General features: G+C 42.4%; 1 protein-coding gene across 1 annotated transcript in view; it reads left to right on the plus strand.

The window, feature by feature from the left end:
• SLC9A9 (solute carrier family 9 member A9) overlaps nt 1-19,449 on the plus strand; it is a 417,613-nt gene that overhangs the window by 172,316 nt on the left and 225,848 nt on the right. The window contains exon 9 of the mRNA XM_054983875.1: nt 6,759-6,847. Coding sequence (XP_054839850.1) covers nt 6,759-6,847 — 89 coding nt within the window. The remainder of the gene's footprint in view (nt 1-6,758; nt 6,848-19,449) is intronic.

Here is a 19,449-nt window from a genome sequence, read left to right on the forward strand (position 1 = left end):
TATCCCCCATCTTTCTTTCTTCAAAAGCCTACATTTAAACTCTAAAAACCCCACATTAACAAGCAGAAATTAAATACACAAATTTATTTACTAGCAAAACATTACACCCTCTATCAAGGTAGTTTACAAAAATATAGAAATAACAGTCCAATTGGCAACTAGTGCATATCCACCAATTTGTTTGAAATGATTCTGACCCATTTTTGAAAAAAATACTGACCCTGCTAGAATCACTATGTGCACAGTCCTGGGGGTTGCTTTCGGTGTGCCTTCATTTCATCCAGGATCCATGCAATCACATTTTACACAGACACACTCAAATACATGCATACAAACACAAACATGCACATATATCAGCGGACTTGAGGATTCTTATTTCTATATTTCTTCTATTATGAACTTGCAGGATTTGTTTCTTGGAGATCAAGTACAATCTTGTTTATAACTAGAGATGGGCATGAACAGGAAAAAAAATGAACATGATATTCGTTGTTCGTTGCCATCCACGAACAGAGATTCACAAACATCAACGGACATGACATGTTCATGAATATGTTCATAGTTGGAGGTTCATGGGAGCCAGAATGGCCCCCTTGGGACTTAGCTGAACTTGAGCTGGGGAAAGGAGAGTCCATGGGGGAGCCCTTTCATGTCATTTTCTATTTACAGTGGCAAAAAGTGGACTGTCTGCTGGAAGCTACTTTGAGGGGTTACAAACTGACCTTCCCAATGTCCAATACCCACCAAATTTGCAGGGAACACAGTGCTCACTGTCCTCTGAATATCCCCCAAGTTTCAGAGAGATTGCACCCTGGGAAAGGCATGATCCGTGGGTTCCCCCCTTTCATGTCATTTTCTGTTTACAGTGGCAAAAAGTGAACTGTCTGCTGGAAGCTACTTTGAGGGGTACAAACTGACCTTTCCAATGTCCAATACCCACCAAATTTATAGGGGACATAGTCCTCACTGTCCTCTGAAGACCCTCCAAGTTTCAGAGAGATTGGACCCTGGAAAAACCATGATCCATGGGTCCCTCCCTTTCTTTTCATTTTCTTTTCACAGTGGCAAAAACTGGACTATCTGCTGGAAACTACTTTGAGGGGTTACAAGCCAGAAGGAAAGCCAGAAGGAGTTCAGACAGAGTTCAGAGAGTCCATGCCTATGTTGCCAGGGGAATTGATTGAAAGGCGCCAGACTGTCTGGCTTTACGAATGCCTGACAAACGCCATGAAGAAGGCTTGGAACGAACACATGTTTGCTGGGAACGAAGCCTCATGAACAGTTTGCTCGCGAACAGCAGATTGGGCTGTTCGTGGCTTTTTTTTGTTTGTATTGCTGTTTGTGCACATCTCTATTTATAACTCAACACTGTAGGACACAGAGAACAAAATTCAAGCTCCAGTTTTGCTGAAATGATAGTGTATGAAGTTAAGATCTGTTGAATTGCAGTAGCCTGGTTGGAATGTCAATGACCCCAGTGACTACAATTGAAGACTCTCAGCTGTCTTTAGAACAGGATGCAATCTCTGTGTGCTTCGATGTCATTGCAGTGTCAGGTCCCTGGATAAGTGCCCTACATGTTTAACTCAGCCACTCTTCTGATGTTTCCTGTCAGCCTGAGCACTGTCAAGTGTCCCATCTTTCATTGGTGCAATGCAATTGAAAAAAGCCTCAGAGCGACACTTTGACATTCAGTTGTGTAGGATGTTCCAATTAAAATTCTACTTGAAAGTATTTTCTCCACGGTTTTGATTTGATGTAAACTGCCTAGAAGTACTAATTCAGGTTTATTTCAAGAGGACTCTTTTTACCCACAAGAGATCATGGCATGTATTTTCTTGTTATGTAAAGAGATCATTCTATCAAATATTTCCAACACAGCACACCTGTATAACATTTGCAGTTACTTCAGCCTTGATAGGCTGTTAACTTGTAGTGTCCTACATACAAAGCCAACTGATCTCTCCCCTAAACTGAGAATTCTATCATTTTTCATCTCATTATTGCGATTCTAAATTCTAGAACTAGGATAGCATGTAGTTACATTAGAGTTGTAAGGATGTCAGCAAATTGCTCTTCTTGGAGCCACTGGCCTCAATGCTATTAGTCATGATTCGTGATTAACTCCCATAGAAAGCAATGTGAACACATGAAACTGCCTTACCCTGAGTCAGACAATTGGTCTATGAAGCTCAATATTATCAATCAGCGGCTCTCCAAGGTCTCAGGCAGAGTTTTTCACATCACTTACGATCAGATCCTTAGTTTTAGGTCGGTAGTCATGTTGGTCTGCAGTAGAACAGCAGGATTTGAGTCCTATGGCACCTCAGAGACCAACAAAATTTTCAGTGTGTAAGCCTTTAAGAGTCAGAGCTCCTTTCTTCAGACATGAGTAGGACATGGAGATCTTTCTATCCCAGCCAATTGTGGAAGAGTTGTTACAAGGAAGGGCATTAGGATATAAAAATACAATGCAACATAATTAGATGCAAAGATGTAGCAAAGGAAGATGTCAGGATGTAAAGAACCAATGCAGCTGGATTAGAGCAGAAATTAGTGTCTGTAGTGAGATAAGAATGCTATGTCTCCATTCATCCTGGGTGGGGTTCCTTTGTTCTGAACTTGTAAACGAACTAAAGAACTCAAGTTCAGCAATCTTACGTTGAAATCTGCCCCTGAAGCTTTTTTTTTTTTGTTTGAGGACAGGCACTTTTAGGTCAGCAATGGAATGTCCTGGGGGGGGGTTAAAAACTCCTCCCACTGATTTTTGATTGTTGTGATTTCTAATGTCAGATTTATGTCAATTTATTCTTTTGTGTAGGGACTGACCTGTTTGACCTCTCTACATTGGATTTAGGATCCTGATGCCTTCCCTTGTAACACTCCATCTACTGTTACCTGGGAAATAAAAGCTCAGGGTTCTCCATTCCTACTCATGTCTGACGAAGGGAGCTCTAACTCTCAAAAGCTTAAACTCTAATATCTTGTTGATCTTTAAGGTCCCACTGGACTCAAATCCTGCTGATCAGATCCTTTTAACTAGATGCCAGGGGCCTTCTGCATGCAAAGTGAATGTTCTTCCTTGGATTGTGGCCTTTCCTCACGGCATCAGTTAATTGCAGTGTATTTGTCCCATTATTTTAATGGAACTTAATTGTTGTAGCTGGTTTGCAGTCAAAAGCCACAGTCTAGAAGAATGCTGTTTCAGGAGGTTGGCCAGGCTGACTACAAAATGACAAAACTACAAACAATTGGGAGACCTTCCCTTTTCATAGATAATACCATTGATTGAGCATAGACTTTTAGTATATTGTTGGATTGTGGCCACCAATTTCAGAAGTTATTTTTGCAAAAACTTCCAAAAATTATGATGATGATGATTTTTAAAGGGGTGGGCCCGAGTATATGTGAAAGCAAAACACAAGGGTGCATGACTGGGTCCCTTGAAAACTCCAAATCTGCTGGACACTCCCACAGGCAAAAAGGGAAGCAGTCCCTCTTGCAAAAAACATGCCCTAGCAGGCAATCTCCTCAACCACTTCCCTATCCAGAACCCTGTAGGCATCCTCAAGATTGTCATAATAATAGCCCTAATGCATGAAAGGATAGGCAAATCTCCCTTATCCAATCTCATCAACTGCACCAAACCAAGTCTTTAATCCAACCCATTCTTTTGTCCCCTGAACATATCGCTTCTGATTGAGCAAAAGCACCTCAAATCTTCCCGTCTGAATTTGGAAGCAGTCAATTTTGAAGAATTCAGTAAAATTCAAACTTTTCCCTGCAGCCTAATCTTGATCCAAGGGGACAAAAGCGCCAGATAATGGGATTGGCAGTCCATATAAGTAGCTCCAGTTCCCCTGGTAACTTTATAGCAGGATCACCTTCTTCAGCCTTTGAACTCCAATCACTGCCTGGATAATCCATCCTGCAGAGTTGCTGCATGTCTTCCATCTCCTTCCATCAGACCCTTCCAGATTCCTCTTCCTATCAGGATCTTTACCCCTTTTTTGCCCCTCAGCATAGGTTAGGGCATAGGTTTTAATTGCATATCATCTGTGGTATGTGCGCCCACATGCATGCTGAGCATTTGGCATTCATTATGCTTCTTGCCATCTTTATTTCCACATCATATTTTTGTAATAAAGGTGTATTTGTTCTGTTTTCCTATTAAGTTCCACTTACCTGTTTATGAAGCACTACTCAAGTTGGGGCCCCGGTATACAGCAAACAGTAATCCTAAATGTAGCTCGCCCAAAAGTGCACAAGTTTAACTTGACTCACAAGAGGGTTGCCCTGAAGTAAAGGGACCTACATCTGTACCCCATTTGGTTAACAAGAAGACTGGGAAGGATCAGCACGTCAAGCTGTAGCACATGACTGGATCCTCCACACCCTACCAACTGTAGTCAAAAATTGAATTTGTGCCCTTAGTCTTTTGATTTCAATTGTTCAATTATAAAACTTTTGAAGTGTACCCAACCCTGAAAGGTAAAGACCATGTGACCCACATTTATCAAGCAGTTGGAAAAATCTAGTTTTAAAATGGTAATTTAAAGGTGTAACTCCCCACTGCCCATTTGCAAAAGAGTCCCTTGAGGACATGACTATTCTTTCTTTTAGAATTTGTTTATAAATTGATGCATTATCTCAGCAGGCCATTAAGAAATGTAATGGTTCATTTGTATTATGTCTTGCAAATTTCAACGGTATTATAATGTAAGGAGTGTTGTAGTTCTGTGTGTTCAGAGTGTTGTATCATTTTCCTTATTCAAGTGTCTAGAAGAAAGAATTCATTATATGTGCACATGTTCACATATATAGCTAAAAAAAACCCATTCCCAGTTCTTTTAAGCTTATTTCTTATTCATTATCAAAGAAGTCAGCACAGTGGGAGTTTTGCTACCTGCAAATAGACTTGGTTCACAAGACTTTCATCTTTTTTATTATCAGGTTTGAGGTTTTTTCCTGTCTATAGTTTGATAGAGTAATAACTTTTTGAGAGACAATTTCTATTGTACCCACCTGTCATGTTTCCATTTTGTCCCTTCAGTTCTTACTTTGGTGCCATGGCTCATTGTAATCCTCCAAGCATGCTACTGCCACTGCTTCAGTCAACAATGATGATCAAATTCAGCATATAATACTGAAAGGGGGTGATGGAATTGGCAGTAAATTAATTGCAGTTTCTCTCGTGTGTAAGAACAGCAATGGAGAGGGAAATTACCAAATTGCAGCAACAATAAGATCAATATTTCTTTTGCATTTAATTTTGTTTCTGTTTCCTTGCTAAATGAGTATTCTGTTTAGTCGAAAATTCCAAGCAAGATGTTGTTATTTCCGGTTCCACATGATGAAGGTTCCGCTAACTTTTAACGAGTAAAGAACTATGAATCATTTTTATCATTTTCAATCATTGTAACATTATGAATAATTTTTTAAAGACATGCTATGTAAGTGATAGCACTTTGAAAGATATGAATGATCTCAGAAAGATCTAGTGTGGTTTAATCCATATGAAGGTTGACGCCTGAAACTCTAAAGCTAAGGGTTGGATTCAACCACCGATGATGATGATGATGATGATGATGATGATGATGATGATCATCATCATCATCATCATCATCATCATCATCATCATGTTTGGTGAGCAGAAAGAAAGGATCCCTTTGGCCATTCAAAAAAGCTGTACTGAGAATCATGGAGATAGATCAAGATGGGTAGCCATGTTAGTCTATCTGTAGCAGTAGAAAAGAGCAAGAATCCAGTAGCACCTATAAGAGTAACAAAATTTGTGGTAGGGTATGAGCTTTCGTGTGTCACAGCTCACTTCTTCAGATACGTTGAGCTGTGACTCACAAAAGCTCAGAGTCATAACCCTACCACAAAATCTGGGAATCATGGGACCATCATGTACAAAACCGACCTGAGATGGAGGCTGTAATGAGAAGCAATGCTGGGTGAGATTGAGTGAAAACTTGGCTGAATTGCACCCTGACACTGCCATCCTTAGCAGTGTTACATTGGTACTTAAGAGTGTGTTTAATGGACTGAGAAAGTTAACTCTGCTTAGAATTGTATATCTGGGTTTCAAGTCCCACTTGATAATCCATGGCCCAGATAATAGGCTCTTTGCCATTTAATCTTCAGAGTGTTCAGGAGCAGGGACTTAAAACATCTCCCATGTGCTGAAACTCCATATGTTTCCCCCCACACACTGAAATTTGAAATGGCACCCCTGAAAGTTCTACAAGAATCGTCTTTTTTCATCTACATTAAGGCTAATGACATTTAAACGAAGTTTTAATTTCAGTAGATGATGCCCCCTGTTGACAATGGAAACTCAGGTCAGAATAAACTTAGTAGGCTGCAATCGTATGCCATCTTAATTAAGAGTAACCACTAAACTCCACTTTACCAGCTTGTTAGCTGTCACTATTACGTTTTAGCTTCTTTTTCACTAAATGAATGTGCAGCAAATTTGAACAGTCTTTAGATTTACTTTAAACTAGAGATCTATGGATATGTGCATTGGACTAAGTATGTAACAGTGCAATGTCACAGCAAAGAATCTTGACCTCCGGCTATTTTTACCAAGGCTATATGCTAGCTTATTTGAAGGATGCTGTTATAACACAAAAGTGTTTAACACAATTTAATTAGCTTTCAGGCAGGCTAATCTTCCCCTTTTTCTTCCTTTGATCACACTCTAGAAGGGAACAAAAGCAGCTGACTCTGGTCTTTTCTTTGTATTTCAGGAATAGTGGCAGTCCTTTTTTGTGGAGTCACACAGGCCCATTACACGTACAACAATCTGTCAGCAGACTCCAAAATGAGAACTAAACAGGTAGAGTACCAAGTCTTTCCCCTCCCACACTCCACCACCCCCGCATGCTTGCTTATTTCATACCTTCTGCTGAAATAATGAGTGTATAGCTATACTGACAGTATAGCTGGAAGGGATTTCATTAATGCAAAGAGGAAGGTTTGTGTCTTCATTAAGGAAGAAGTATACTGGTGCTGACTTTGCCAGGAAAATATTAACAATTCTTCAGCTAAGCAAAAGTTCTGAAGGGGCATCATTTTCCTTGAAGGCCAGAATCATCCAACATCAATCTTGATGATGGAAATACACAGAGCCAGTAATATTCTGTGGTACTTTTTTATTGACCGAGGCCATAATCCAAATAGATACTTAAAGCTTATTCAAAGTCTTGTTCATATCCAGTAACAATTCTGATTTTTTCCCCCGTTGAATAGCTGAGCACTCCCAGTACCATGTCATAAACAGTTTGGAAATCTGCAGTTTCAAAAGCTGTTTCCTATGCAACAAAAACATCTTTTTTTTCCCTTTAAAAAACTGTCTGATAGTGCTATCCTAAGAAACTTTTCATGGGAATAAACCCAGCTGAAAAGACCTGAGTAGGCTACTTAGCAGACCTGTTTAGGATTGTTCTATAAATTCTCCTTGAATGTACAGAAATAGCAGTGCAATCCTAAATATACCCATCTAAGATATAAAGATGTATTCTAAGACTTGGTGGATTTAGTGGCCCCATACAGATAGAGTGCTCTTTCTTATGACATAAGAGCCCTGCAGGACCTCTTTAGATTTCACAGGTCATGCAAGCCAGAATTGTTCCAGCAGGCATTTAACCAGGCATGACACAGTATTTGGGATTTTTGCCACCTAATTTTGGGTTGTCCCAGTTATTGGGATTATATTGTTTTAATGTTTGTGTTCTGATGATCTTTAACATGTGTCATTTATTGCTATTTTAATCTTTGTAAATTGCTTTGGGCCTTGTTTGAGGGAGAGGCAGTATAAAAATTCGATCGATCGATCAATCAATTAGAAGGGTGTAACTCTGCTTACAATAGCATTGCTGGTACCTTAGTTCCTTGGATTCTGACCTAGTAATTAATCTGCTTTTCTGCCAGGTAAGAATTTCTGGGACAAATAGATGTGATTGTTTTTTTCAGACTTTAGCTCTTCTATTTCATGATAGAACACCAGACTCTCAGCTCCTTCATCAAAGTATTATTATTATTGAATTTTTTTCTGTGTATTGTCGATGTATTCTCTTTGGCATCTGCTATTCTCACTTTGTCCTAGAAGTAGCATCAAAATGTTCCTCCTACCACATTTCCAATCTTTTTTTAAAAAATACACAATCCAATTAGTAGTTTTAATTTATTCCTTAGTTCTTCCTCAGATCAGATTAATTATTTCTACCAGCCTTAGCAGGTAAAACCATTATTTTTCATTTACTTAAAATTCAGAAGCTCCTATATGTGAGTCATGCAGGTATGCAAGGTTTCCAGTTGCCCCTTCCAGTTCCAGTTCCAGACTTAATGGCAATCTCCACCACCATAATGTCTCACCAAATTGTTTGCAATTAAATCTTTACCCCATCACCTGAGAAACTAAAGGCACGCTCCATCCTCACATAGGCCCAACAAAGCTTGAATAGCATCAGTTGACTGGATGCAGCTATGAGAGGTAAACATGGACATTTGTAGCTGTGGCCCAGACTACAATGTTTGCGTTTCAAAGCAGGAAATGAGGGAAGTAGCTCTTTAGCGCTAGTATATGCTGAAATATATTATGTTACAAATTAATTGCAAAAGAGCTAATAAATGAATTAGATTAATTTAGTGAAACTGACATTTGCAAAATAATTAGGACTCATGATGCATTTCTGATGCAGCACTCAGTGTTGCCTGTCTCTGATATATGGCATTGCTGGTAGTAAGAATATACCGTGTGCTGCAAAGGAAGAGACAGAACAATCATTTATACTTCTGCCAGACTTATTAGATACATGATAGTCTTTAGCATGCATGCATTTACTTGCTATCTATCTATTCTGCTATATGGTAATGGCAGGCCATGCTTTTAGAAGTAATAAACCTAACAATATCTGAAGGGGGGGACCTTAAATATCTGGCATCTCAAAATAAGCCACAGACATTGGCACCACCATTTTGCATTATGTCTGAACTAAGTTCAGTGAGAGTCGGTTACACTTATGCCAACATTTTGCTGATGTAACATTACCCTGGCACCAGGGATGAGACACGGATGAGGGCGCTTAGGTCCCCAACTAAATCCTGTTTTTCCCCCTTCATGATCCTGGCACTGCAAATTTCTGGCTCCTGTGTTGGTACATCCATACCAGGCTTATACTGGCAGTGTGTTGACAGAGTGGGGATGTGGAGATACATGGGACAGCCTTACAGTGGCTGATCTCTTTTCTCTATGGTTAGGGACAGAGGGTGGTGCTTGGGGAATAGTTGTCTCCACATCACTCCACACTCTCCCCGATGCTATTCAACATCTATATGCACCCTCTTGCCCAGCTGGTATGGAGTCTGTGACTGGGTTGCCATCAGTATGCTGACACCCAGCTTTACCTGTTGATGGACGGCCAGCTGGACTCTGCCCCGGATAATTTGTCCAGGGCTTTAGATGCCATGACTGGGTGGTTAAAACTGAGTTGACTGAAGTTGAACTCAGTGAAGATGGAGATCCTGCATCTGGACCATGGGTTATCAGGTATGGTGATCCAGCTTCTAGCCCTCAACGTGGCGTTTCTTGAGCAGGTGCTAGTGGTCTGCATTCTTTTATCTTCATCAAGCCAGGCAACTTGCCCCCTTCCTGTTGACCTGCAATCTAGCGACAGTGATCCATGCAATGGTCACCTCCAGGCTGGATTACTGTAACTCGCTCTACACTGAGCTGCCCTTGCATCTCCTCCAGAAATTACAACTGGTCCCTAATGCAGTGGTGCATATTTTGACTGGAACTCCATTCCAGTCTCATATTATACCTGTTCTGCGCCAGATGCACTGGCTCCCAGTGGAGTTCCAGGTCAGATTCAAGGTTCTAGTCTTGACTTTAAGGCTGTTGGCCTGTTCCGGCCCCCCTCACTACCCCATTGTTCAGCCATGCTGCTCTCTGACCCCTGGAGGGGTGTTGCCTCTTCCCTCAGCCTCAGGGCACTGGTAGGCGAGGGATTTTCTCCACTGCTGTCTTCCTCCTACCTGATGGGGCATGCTTCTCTCTCTGCTCTGCCATGTCAACCTTCCTCACCCCCAGCTTCACAGGGAGGAAGACTTTTATTCCCTCTGGGCTTCTCCTCCCCACTTTCCCTCCACCAATCCCCATTGTGGGCTTCCCCCAGCTCATCTCTCCTCCCTTTCCCCCAATCATCCTCCAGTGCTTCAGCGGCTTTCATCTTCCCTGTTTGGGTCATTTGGGTGTACTAGTGCTGGCTGGCCTGTCAGTCCTGGCTGGCCCCTTCCCCTCCATTAAGCCCACCTCCTTGCTCTGTCTCGGCATGGGGTGGGGGTGGCTCCAGCTCTCCGGCCCAGCGTGCTTCCCCAACACCATTCTGTTCATACTCTGTCTGCCTCAGCAGCTGCAGAGCCTCTAGGGGTTTGTGGAGGCAAGCCCAGAGGAGGTTGCTCCTGTTATTACAGCTGCCACTTCATCGGAGCTTCTCCTGCTTCCCTTGGCTCATGGTGGGCTGCCTCCTTCTCCACTGATTCCGCCCGACTCCTGGATCAGCCACAGCCATCTTCCACCTCAGCGGCTCACCTGGCATCCTCCTGGTTCCCCAGGATGCCACATGAGTCTCTGGGGCCAGCCGTAGCAGCCACAGATGTAAGGGGGCCCTCAGGGTGGAGGGGGCCTTGCTGAGTCCAGTGTGGGCAGCTATGCCAGACAAAGGCCCTTAGAGGACAGGGACCACCATACCTACAGGAGAGCCTCTTGCCCTATAATCCCCAGAGGCTGCTTCAATCAGCAGACAAACAACTACTTGTGATCCCTGGCCCCAAGGAGGTTCGCCTTGCCTCAACCAGGGCCAGGGCTTTTTCGGTCCTGGCATCTACCTGGTAGAACTCTCTGTCTGAGGAGGCCTAGTCTCAACAAGATGTGCTATCATTTTGCCAGGCCTGCAAGATGGAGATGTTCCACCAGGCTTATAGGGGTTGAGGCAGATGAATCATCCAACAGGCCTCTTCCAGTGGAGGGGGGGGGGATATGTGCCCAACCCTACACTGGCTGAGTTTTAACTGCCCTGCCCTGTGGGCTCAAGGTGCTATGTAGGATGCTAATATGAGCTGCCTTGTTTCTGTTTAAATGCTGTACTTTCACAATTATTTTTGTTTTAACTGTTTTTTGTATCTATGTACTTATCTGCTCTGAGCTCGCACACAGGCTTAGTGGATTATAAATTAAATAAATAAATAGAGTGCTATACCAGCAACTTTTAAAATATGCTGGCATGGCTCTGAATTATACAGTATGGGATTTACAGTGCAATCCTTAAAAGAGTTATTCCAGACTAAGCTCATAATTAATACAGGTGGGAAATGTTAAAATAAATTAATAAAATATAGTCTATTGTTATTTCATTTGATGTCACACTTTCAAGAAAACTGCTGGTGCTATATCAAGCCAAACACATGCCTCGAAAGGGAGCAAAAATTACTAAAACTGATCTGTTACCAATGAAATCAGCAACTCATTTATGCCAAAGGGAGCCAAACCTGCTACGTAATTCTGCCAACTCCCCATGATCCAATAAAAACATTACCATAGCAATTGGATTTCTACAACCCTACAGTTAAGTTGGGCAAGCTTGTACAGGCTAGCTACCTGGCACTGGATATAATTGTTTTGTTCAGATATGCTACCTGCTGAATATTTAACAGTAAGAATTATTATGCAATACTATTCACAAGCATTTCAGTGTATGTTTTAGGGTCTTAAGTTGTCTGGTCCTTTTTGTGAAACAGAACTCCAGTTTTGTTGTTGCTGTTGTTTCAAGGCTTCATACAGACTACTCCAGAGGCTGTAACTTTTTTCCCATCCAGGTTCTGATGTCTCAGGGTGAAGCTACAAGTGACGAATGACACTTGAATGGCAAGTGTATTTCTCCCTGTTCACTTGCGCTCCACTCAATCCACTTGCTGTTCAAGTGTCATTCGTCACTTGTAGCTTGGCCCTCAGTCTACACTTGGGTGCATTGATGAAGCTCAGTGCAAAAAAGGGGCTCTTAGTGCAATGATACTACATGTGATAGGGCAAAGCATTACATCAATATTCCATTTTGCATTATGTTTCATCAATATTATGCACATCAGTAACTTGGCGGGGGGAGAGGACAGGAAGCTGAATCTGTTTCTTCTTAGAAGTTTTTAGTTTTCCAAGTGAAATTGGAAGAACAAAAAAGGGAGTATGTGGGGCACAATAAATCCATAGAACAATAAAAGAGTGGATCAGGAGAAATCTGACCATACCTAGTAAAGACCACATTTGCACTCATTGCAACAGCCATCACCACTGGGAATTCCTGCCATTTAGATAAAAGTTTCTTTCAGGACTGGTAAATTACTGTACATGTATAGTAATTGGCAGTGTCATGTAAATCCTGGAATGCCCTTTAGCAATATGCACTTATAGGTCTGCAAAGAGACATTTAAATCCATTGGAACATTTGAATGGGAAACTGCAATACACACTCATTGATAGTATAATATTTGACAGTATAATATTTTGAGCATTGCTTCTTTAAAAATAACAACATGAACAAAATGTGGGATTGTCAGGGATGTGTATTTGTATGTAGCGTTTTGCCTGTCCCTTTTGCCCTACCAATAGAACATCCAAGCCAAACTGTCATGACCCTCCTCTGGGTGGCCACCTCTGCTTTCCAACTGGTTGTCAAGAGTGCCAAACAACTATCCCAAAGTCCAAGAACAGGCCCCACACTTCAGCTAAGCTTTGCAATTCTTCCAGAAAACATTGGACCATTTGAGTATCTTCTTCCAATGTATGACACAGCGTGCAAATCAGATTCAATAAAATTTGACAAGGACTTTATTCTGTATTGTATTAAGATATCTGGAGATAGTCAGATAGTCACATTTGCATATGGAAAGAAAGAATACTAGTTGATTGTGATTATGCACTAGAAACAGCACATAGGCTGCCAGTAGGGTTGCCAGCCTCCAAGTAGTGGCTGGAGATCTCCTGGAATTACAACTGGTCTCCAGGCCACAGAGATCAGTTCACCTGGAGAAAATGGCTACTTTGGGGGGTGGACTGTATGGAATTATGCCATGCCACGGTCCTTTCCCTTCCCAAACCCCACTTTCTCCAGGTTTCTCCAGGTTTCACACCCCCACCCCAGATCTCCGGGAATTTCCCAACTTGGAGTTGGCAAACCCAGCTGACAGGACAACAACTTATTGGGTGCTTCCACAGTAGCTATTTTGTCTGGAATTGTCATCATTTATTCACTCACTTTTAATGGATAATCAACATGACATCATTGGGAATTTGTTGCAATTCAGTATTCGCCCACTTGCCCTTCCACCATTTTCAGACCTGATTTTTTTAAAAAAGAAAAACTTAAAATGTAAATGCAATGCCAGAGACAGTTAAAGTCCTGTTGAGGCTTATCAAAGCTATTGTTCCTTTAATTTTTCTTCCTTTCCTTCTGTTTCCAACTGAATTAATTACTTCACATTCTCTTGCCCAGCCAGTCTTTCATGAGCAAATTGTTAATTATCTGTTCTTCTTCTGAGGAAGGTTAAGAGCTATTTTTGCTTTTGTAGATAAACCGAGTCCTGGGAACATTTTAATGTTATAGTGCTATTACAAAATTACAATCATAAAGAATAAAAGCCCATAACAGCAGCAGCTTTGGCTGCAAAGTGAAAAGCAGTACTCATATGTTAAGAGGGCACCACTGGAATTTTACAGGGAATATATTGTGCATATATTCTTATCCTTCTCACAGGTGGCTCCGTGACTCTGGTGAGGTACATCTAGTAACTGCCTATACCAAAAGAGTAATGAATCTATCTTGCTGAATAGTATCTGCTTTTGTCACAACTGCAGCCACATTCTAATGCCATATAGAGAGCTGGATTACAAAGGGGTTGTATCAGAGAATAAAATGTTAGGGGTTCCAGGGAAGCAAATAGAGTGAGAATTGCACACCCAGATTTCTTGCAAAGTTGTAAAAGATCCTGGGCTGCAAACTTTAGATTTCAATAAGAAAGAATAGGAAATAATCCTAGAAAAGAGAAGCAACTCTCCTCTTCCTACCTTTGGGACAAATCTATGCTTCACGTTTTCTGCTATTCTGCAATGGTCCTTGTATGGACAGGTTGGTGACCAAACAAGTTCTGTGTGGGACAGATTAGAGACAGAACTACTGACTATGCAAATGGTTGGATTTGTGCATATTTTGCAATAAAACATGCTACTCAAGAGGCTATTCATTTTAATTAACACCATTTAATTGAAATAGCACAAAAGATGCCATAGGGAAAGTCCTTGACTGCAAGGAATGTTAGCCTGAATGGGAGCATCTCTTTCAGGCTTTGAGCTGTGCATCAAAACAGCATTAAATATGGTTCTGAGACTGCATGCTGTTCCATTAGGAATTACAGCTTGGGTTTGGGAGGTATACTCCCAAGCACAACAGTAGCTTTATCATAGGCAGTATTCAAGGGGGAAAAAACAGGCATGCTGAGAGATGCTTAGTGAATGAAAACGGATCATGATGTGTTTTTCTTCCCCCTTTTAAAAGCTTTTTTTCTTCTAATAGTTCCATGTGCATCATTGTCAAGCAGCCTTTTCCTTCCACCATTGAAATCAGAGGGAGATAATTACGCCCAACTGGTAGAATATATTGTGTTAATTTCAGTTAGAGTACTGACCCATGTCCAACCTGAGCCAGAAAGAGAGCAAGAGAGTAATAATAGAGTAGTACTCCAGGCAACACAGAGCTGACCTGTGTGAGCTACTGTTGCTGAAATGAGCTTAACCATGTGCTAAAGGGTCATTTGGACCTGTGTTACACCTGAGATGCATGAACGACAGGCAAGAGGGTGGGGGACAGCATGAAATGTTTTGGTATTGTCATTTTGAATGTCAGATTCCACTATTGAGTTTGAGGTGAACCAAAAGCAGGAGGAGAACTGGGGAAACAGTCAGTTCAATCCTGTGACACTCTTGCCCTTAACTGGATCTTATGATTTCCTTCCAGTAAGTCTTCCACTAATTAACTTTTCTTCTTCAGAGGAAGCCTTTTTCTACCAGAAGGCCATTTTCTGTGGGAGGAAGTCTTTCGCCCTTGAAGAAAGATTTATCAGGAGGCAGTCATACGATCCATCTTAGCAGAAGGGACTCATAGGATGACCCCACCTGACCACTGTGGTCATCTTTGGAGGGTGTGTTCTGAGTGCCTCTGCCTGAGATTAGGCAAGTGGCAACCTGGAAGAGGCCCTTCTTGGTTGTGGTGTCAAACCTCTGGAACTCACTCCCCAGGAAAATTTCTCTCTCCTTTTTGTTGCCATCTTCTGCCAACAAATAAAGACTTTGGCTGAATCCACACTTACGGGCACAGCGCTAAGCAGGCCAAGGGAGAGCGTCTTTCTGGCGCATTTTATGATGTCATTGCGCCACAAGAGTGGCATCATGGCGTGATGACATCATAAAACGTGCCAGAAAGATGCTCTCATTCCGCCTGCTTAGAGCTGTGCCGGTAAGTGTGGATTCAGCCTTTTTCATTTTGTTTGACATTCTCTCAGTGACCCTTCCTTCCTGCCACTGTTTTGATTGTTGTTTTATGTCTTTGCATGTATTTTAGCTCTGGTTTTAATTGTTTTAATGATGTAGAGGGTTGGTTTTAATGGTTTTAAAACATGCCTTTATTAGGTATGTAATAATTTTTAAGCATCCTTGGTAGGCCTTTTGAGGGCAGAAAGGTGGGGATATATGCTTTATATGTGAAAATAAAAATAAATAGGATCATAGCCAGAACTGGATGGTGGCTCACTGTCTGAATCCCTGCATAGAATCTCTCAAGACTAGGAATGTCACTAATTTCTCTCCAAACCTGTTCAGTAGATGAACTTACCTTGTTCTAGACTAATGATCACACCATAAGCCAAAAAGGAAAGTTAGATAACACTCAGCAACTGAAATGGCTGCAGAACAAGTTTGCAGTTGCCCATTAGCCAAAAGCTGACTCAGTTGATGTGATCAGCTGGGAGTCCCCAGCACCTCAACAAAATTGTTATACAGCAGGGTTGCCAGGTCCCCTTATCTTCAAACCTGGGGGCAGGGATTGCTGGGTGGGTTCTTCTTGTTTGCACCTGCACAAAGCACACAAGCACTTCACAGGGCTTCTGATGATGTGACTTCTGGCTCTAACTGGAAGCAATGGGGTCTCAATGGGGTCTCTAAAGAATAAGCCCAGGATATAGTGTTTTGCGATGTTGGACCAGTTCCAAAAGAACTGGGCCTGCTGAGACCCCTTTGCTTCTAATTTGAACCAGAAGCAGAGTCATCAAAAGCCCCATGGTACATGCCATTTCACCACATGTCCCATCCAGCCTCCCCACACCTCTCCTCATCCAGCCAGGTGAGTGATGATCAGCAGCTGGGGAGGGGATATTCCCGACCTCCAGCAGGGGGCTGGCAATCCTCTTACACAGTTATGTTGCAACAAGGAACTCCTCCCTCCAAGTAGGGGTGTGCAACCCAGAAAGATTCGGGTTTACCCAAAGTGGGGAAAAGATCCGGAAATCCCCGGGTTTTCAGGTCGCTTCGGTACGCTCCATAAAGATTCGGAGCATACTGAAGTGATGGGGACAAGGGAGGGGGAGGCTGCCCCCACCCTTAAACACCCACCCCCATCCTTTAACCACATCCCCCACCCCACTTACCTTGTGCAGCCAGTGCCTTCCCTGCCACCGCCACCACCAGCGTGGCTGGCTGGCAGAGAGGGCCTTCACTCCTGCTGCCACCGTGGCCAGCGTGGCTGACCGGCAGACAGGGCCTTCCCTCATGCCGGCGCCACGTCCTGCATGGCTGGCCGGCAGAGAGGGCCTTCCCTCCTGCCAGCAGTGTGCCAGTATGGCTGGCTTGCAGAGAGGGTCAGCCTTCCCTTCTGCCGGTGCCAGGTAAGTGGGGGGTGGGGAGGAAAGGGTGGGAGGGAATGGTTAGGTTTAAAGGGCCCAGCCACTTGCGAAAGGGCCCTTTAAACCTAACCCCCCAGGTCTCCCGAAGCTTCCCGAAGCATTCCACATGCTGACCTCGATTTGGAAATTCCGAAGCTTTCCGGATCAGGTCCAGTTCGAGTATTTTACCCAAATTAGATTCCCGAAGCGCACACCCCTACCTCCAAGCAGAGAAGAACAAAAGAAATGCTTCGATGTCTGCATTGCAGAAGGCAGAGAAAGAGCTTATTTCTTTTCCCAAGCTGAGTGGGGACAGAAGCAATGCTTTTCATATCAGTATTGCAAAAAGGAGAGTAGAAAGAGCTCCTTCCTCTCCTCCCTCCAGCTGGGTGGGGGGAATGCTTTTAATCCCTGAATTACAAAAACCTAGAAGAGAAAAAGCTGATTGCTCTCTTTTCTCTGCAGCTCATGCTGATAGTTTGGGGCTGGAAAAGAGAAAGAAAAACAGCTGGGCTTCTGATCACACACACAAGTAAAATTTGCTGCATCTCAGCAAATCTGGAGGCAGCAAAGTTTCCAGGCAACATTTCCCGGCTGGGAGATCAAAAGAACCTGACTTGCAGCTGATTAGCTGAGATTCAGCTCCCCATCCCCCCCCCAAATTCTCTAGCAGCTTCTGATGGCTGCAAGTACCCTGTTCCTGTGAATACCACAAACAGGTTGTGAACAGCTTAACAGTCTGTTAACCAATTGGCTGCCTGATCACCACTATTGAACTGAAAGTGAGCTGAAGGGCAGGTGCTTGAGCATTCCTACTTAGGACATCAGTTTATGATCTCCTCTGGGTTTCAGTCCTAGCAACCAGTTTTGGGACAGCATGCATGGGTGCTCTGCTTATGAACTGGGGAGCATTTGCAAGCATATCTGAACAACAATCCTTTTTTAATCTGGAATTCTTAGAGCTTCATGACATTTAGCAAGGCAACTGAGTGTTTGTGCTTCTGTGTGACAAAAGACCTCATTCTTTTCAATAACACCTTTCTGGACATGGTCCACTACTCTGTGCTGCAGTGGTAAGCCCTTTATAGATAATTAATCTGCACTTTTGAATGCAAAGATCACCTAGATGCCAGCATTTATTGCTATTCACAGTCCTACTGGATCTTGATTTTTAGTAAAGTGGAAAACATTTCCAGTGTTGCGAAAAACAGCAATAGAGGCTGACTTGATTTTCAAGACTGTTTCTCCCACAAAGCCAAATAAATGCTTGTGGACCAGGAAATGAACAGCTCATTGGATTCTCTAAGTAGCAATAACATCCTCAGAATGGTCAACCTCCATGTAAAGTATTATTACTCAGTAATGATATTACAGACAAATGAGCACTACAGTTCTACAGCAAAGAAAAAATAAGCAATATATTGCCAAATATCTTTTAAACTAGCCTTTAATCTATGCTTAGAATCCCAGATTTTTGTGGGGAGAGGGGCTAACTCCAATTAAACCAGGTTCCTGGAGGTGGTTTTAGTTAAAGCTATCAGACGGGTAGTATAGGCAAGTGCTGCCTGCCCTAGCCTTGCCAAGGTATGACAAGAAATGATGCCACCACTTTCCGGGAGGAGGGCAGGAAGCGGAAATAGATGCTGTCTCTGTACCTCATCCTGGCCCTTCTCAAGGCAGCCCAGGGGGAAGTACCCATCCCATAACTGTCACCATTGTCTGAATCCAGGGGGAGCTGCAGAAGTTCTGCTCTGGAGACTGTCGTATATCTACAGAGGGTGGCACAGGAGGTGGGCTGCTGGGGTGGCTGAAGGACTTGAGCAGGCCCTGCTCAACCGTCTTAGGCAAGTCACTGCCTCTCAGGTCTAAACTCCCTCAGTTTACATGATGTTAAAATACTTCTCCTTGGAGGAAGTATTAGACAGAAACAAAATAGATAAGCAATCGAATGCATCCTTCCTTTTTCTTCTTCTTCTTTGAACACATCAAGAAGGGGCCCAGATCCCAGTTTGTCCTCATGTTATTGTTTTGTGTAATTTTCAAAACAATGTAGTAACATAAGGAACTCACAGTTGGATCATCGGCAAAATGTTTACGTTGTATCACTCACAGAAGAGAGGGAAACGCTAACTGTATTCTATCAAACTTCTTGTGCTTTTAATGGTATTTAAACTCCTTTTATTTGAGTTTGCTATATTTTTTAATCGGTTCTTTTGATTCACTGGTGTTTTTTCTTATTTTATTTTAGGCTTTATTTTATTATTTCTGTATAGTAAGCTTCCTTTGTTTTTTGTTTACATTTTATTTATTTAAAATATTTATATCCTTCCTTGTTTCCTTAAGGGTTTTATGCCAAAAGGTGAGGTTGAAATTTTCCAAGTAAATAAATAATAAGCTTCCAGTTTCATCATCTAAACATAATGTATCATCTGTAAAGGTCAGCCTAGGGAGACAGAC

The sequence above is a fragment of the Eublepharis macularius genome, chromosome 6, assembly GCF_028583425.1.
Source record: "Eublepharis macularius isolate TG4126 chromosome 6, MPM_Emac_v1.0, whole genome shotgun sequence".
Lineage (NCBI taxonomy): Eukaryota > Metazoa > Chordata > Lepidosauria > Squamata > Eublepharidae > Eublepharis > Eublepharis macularius.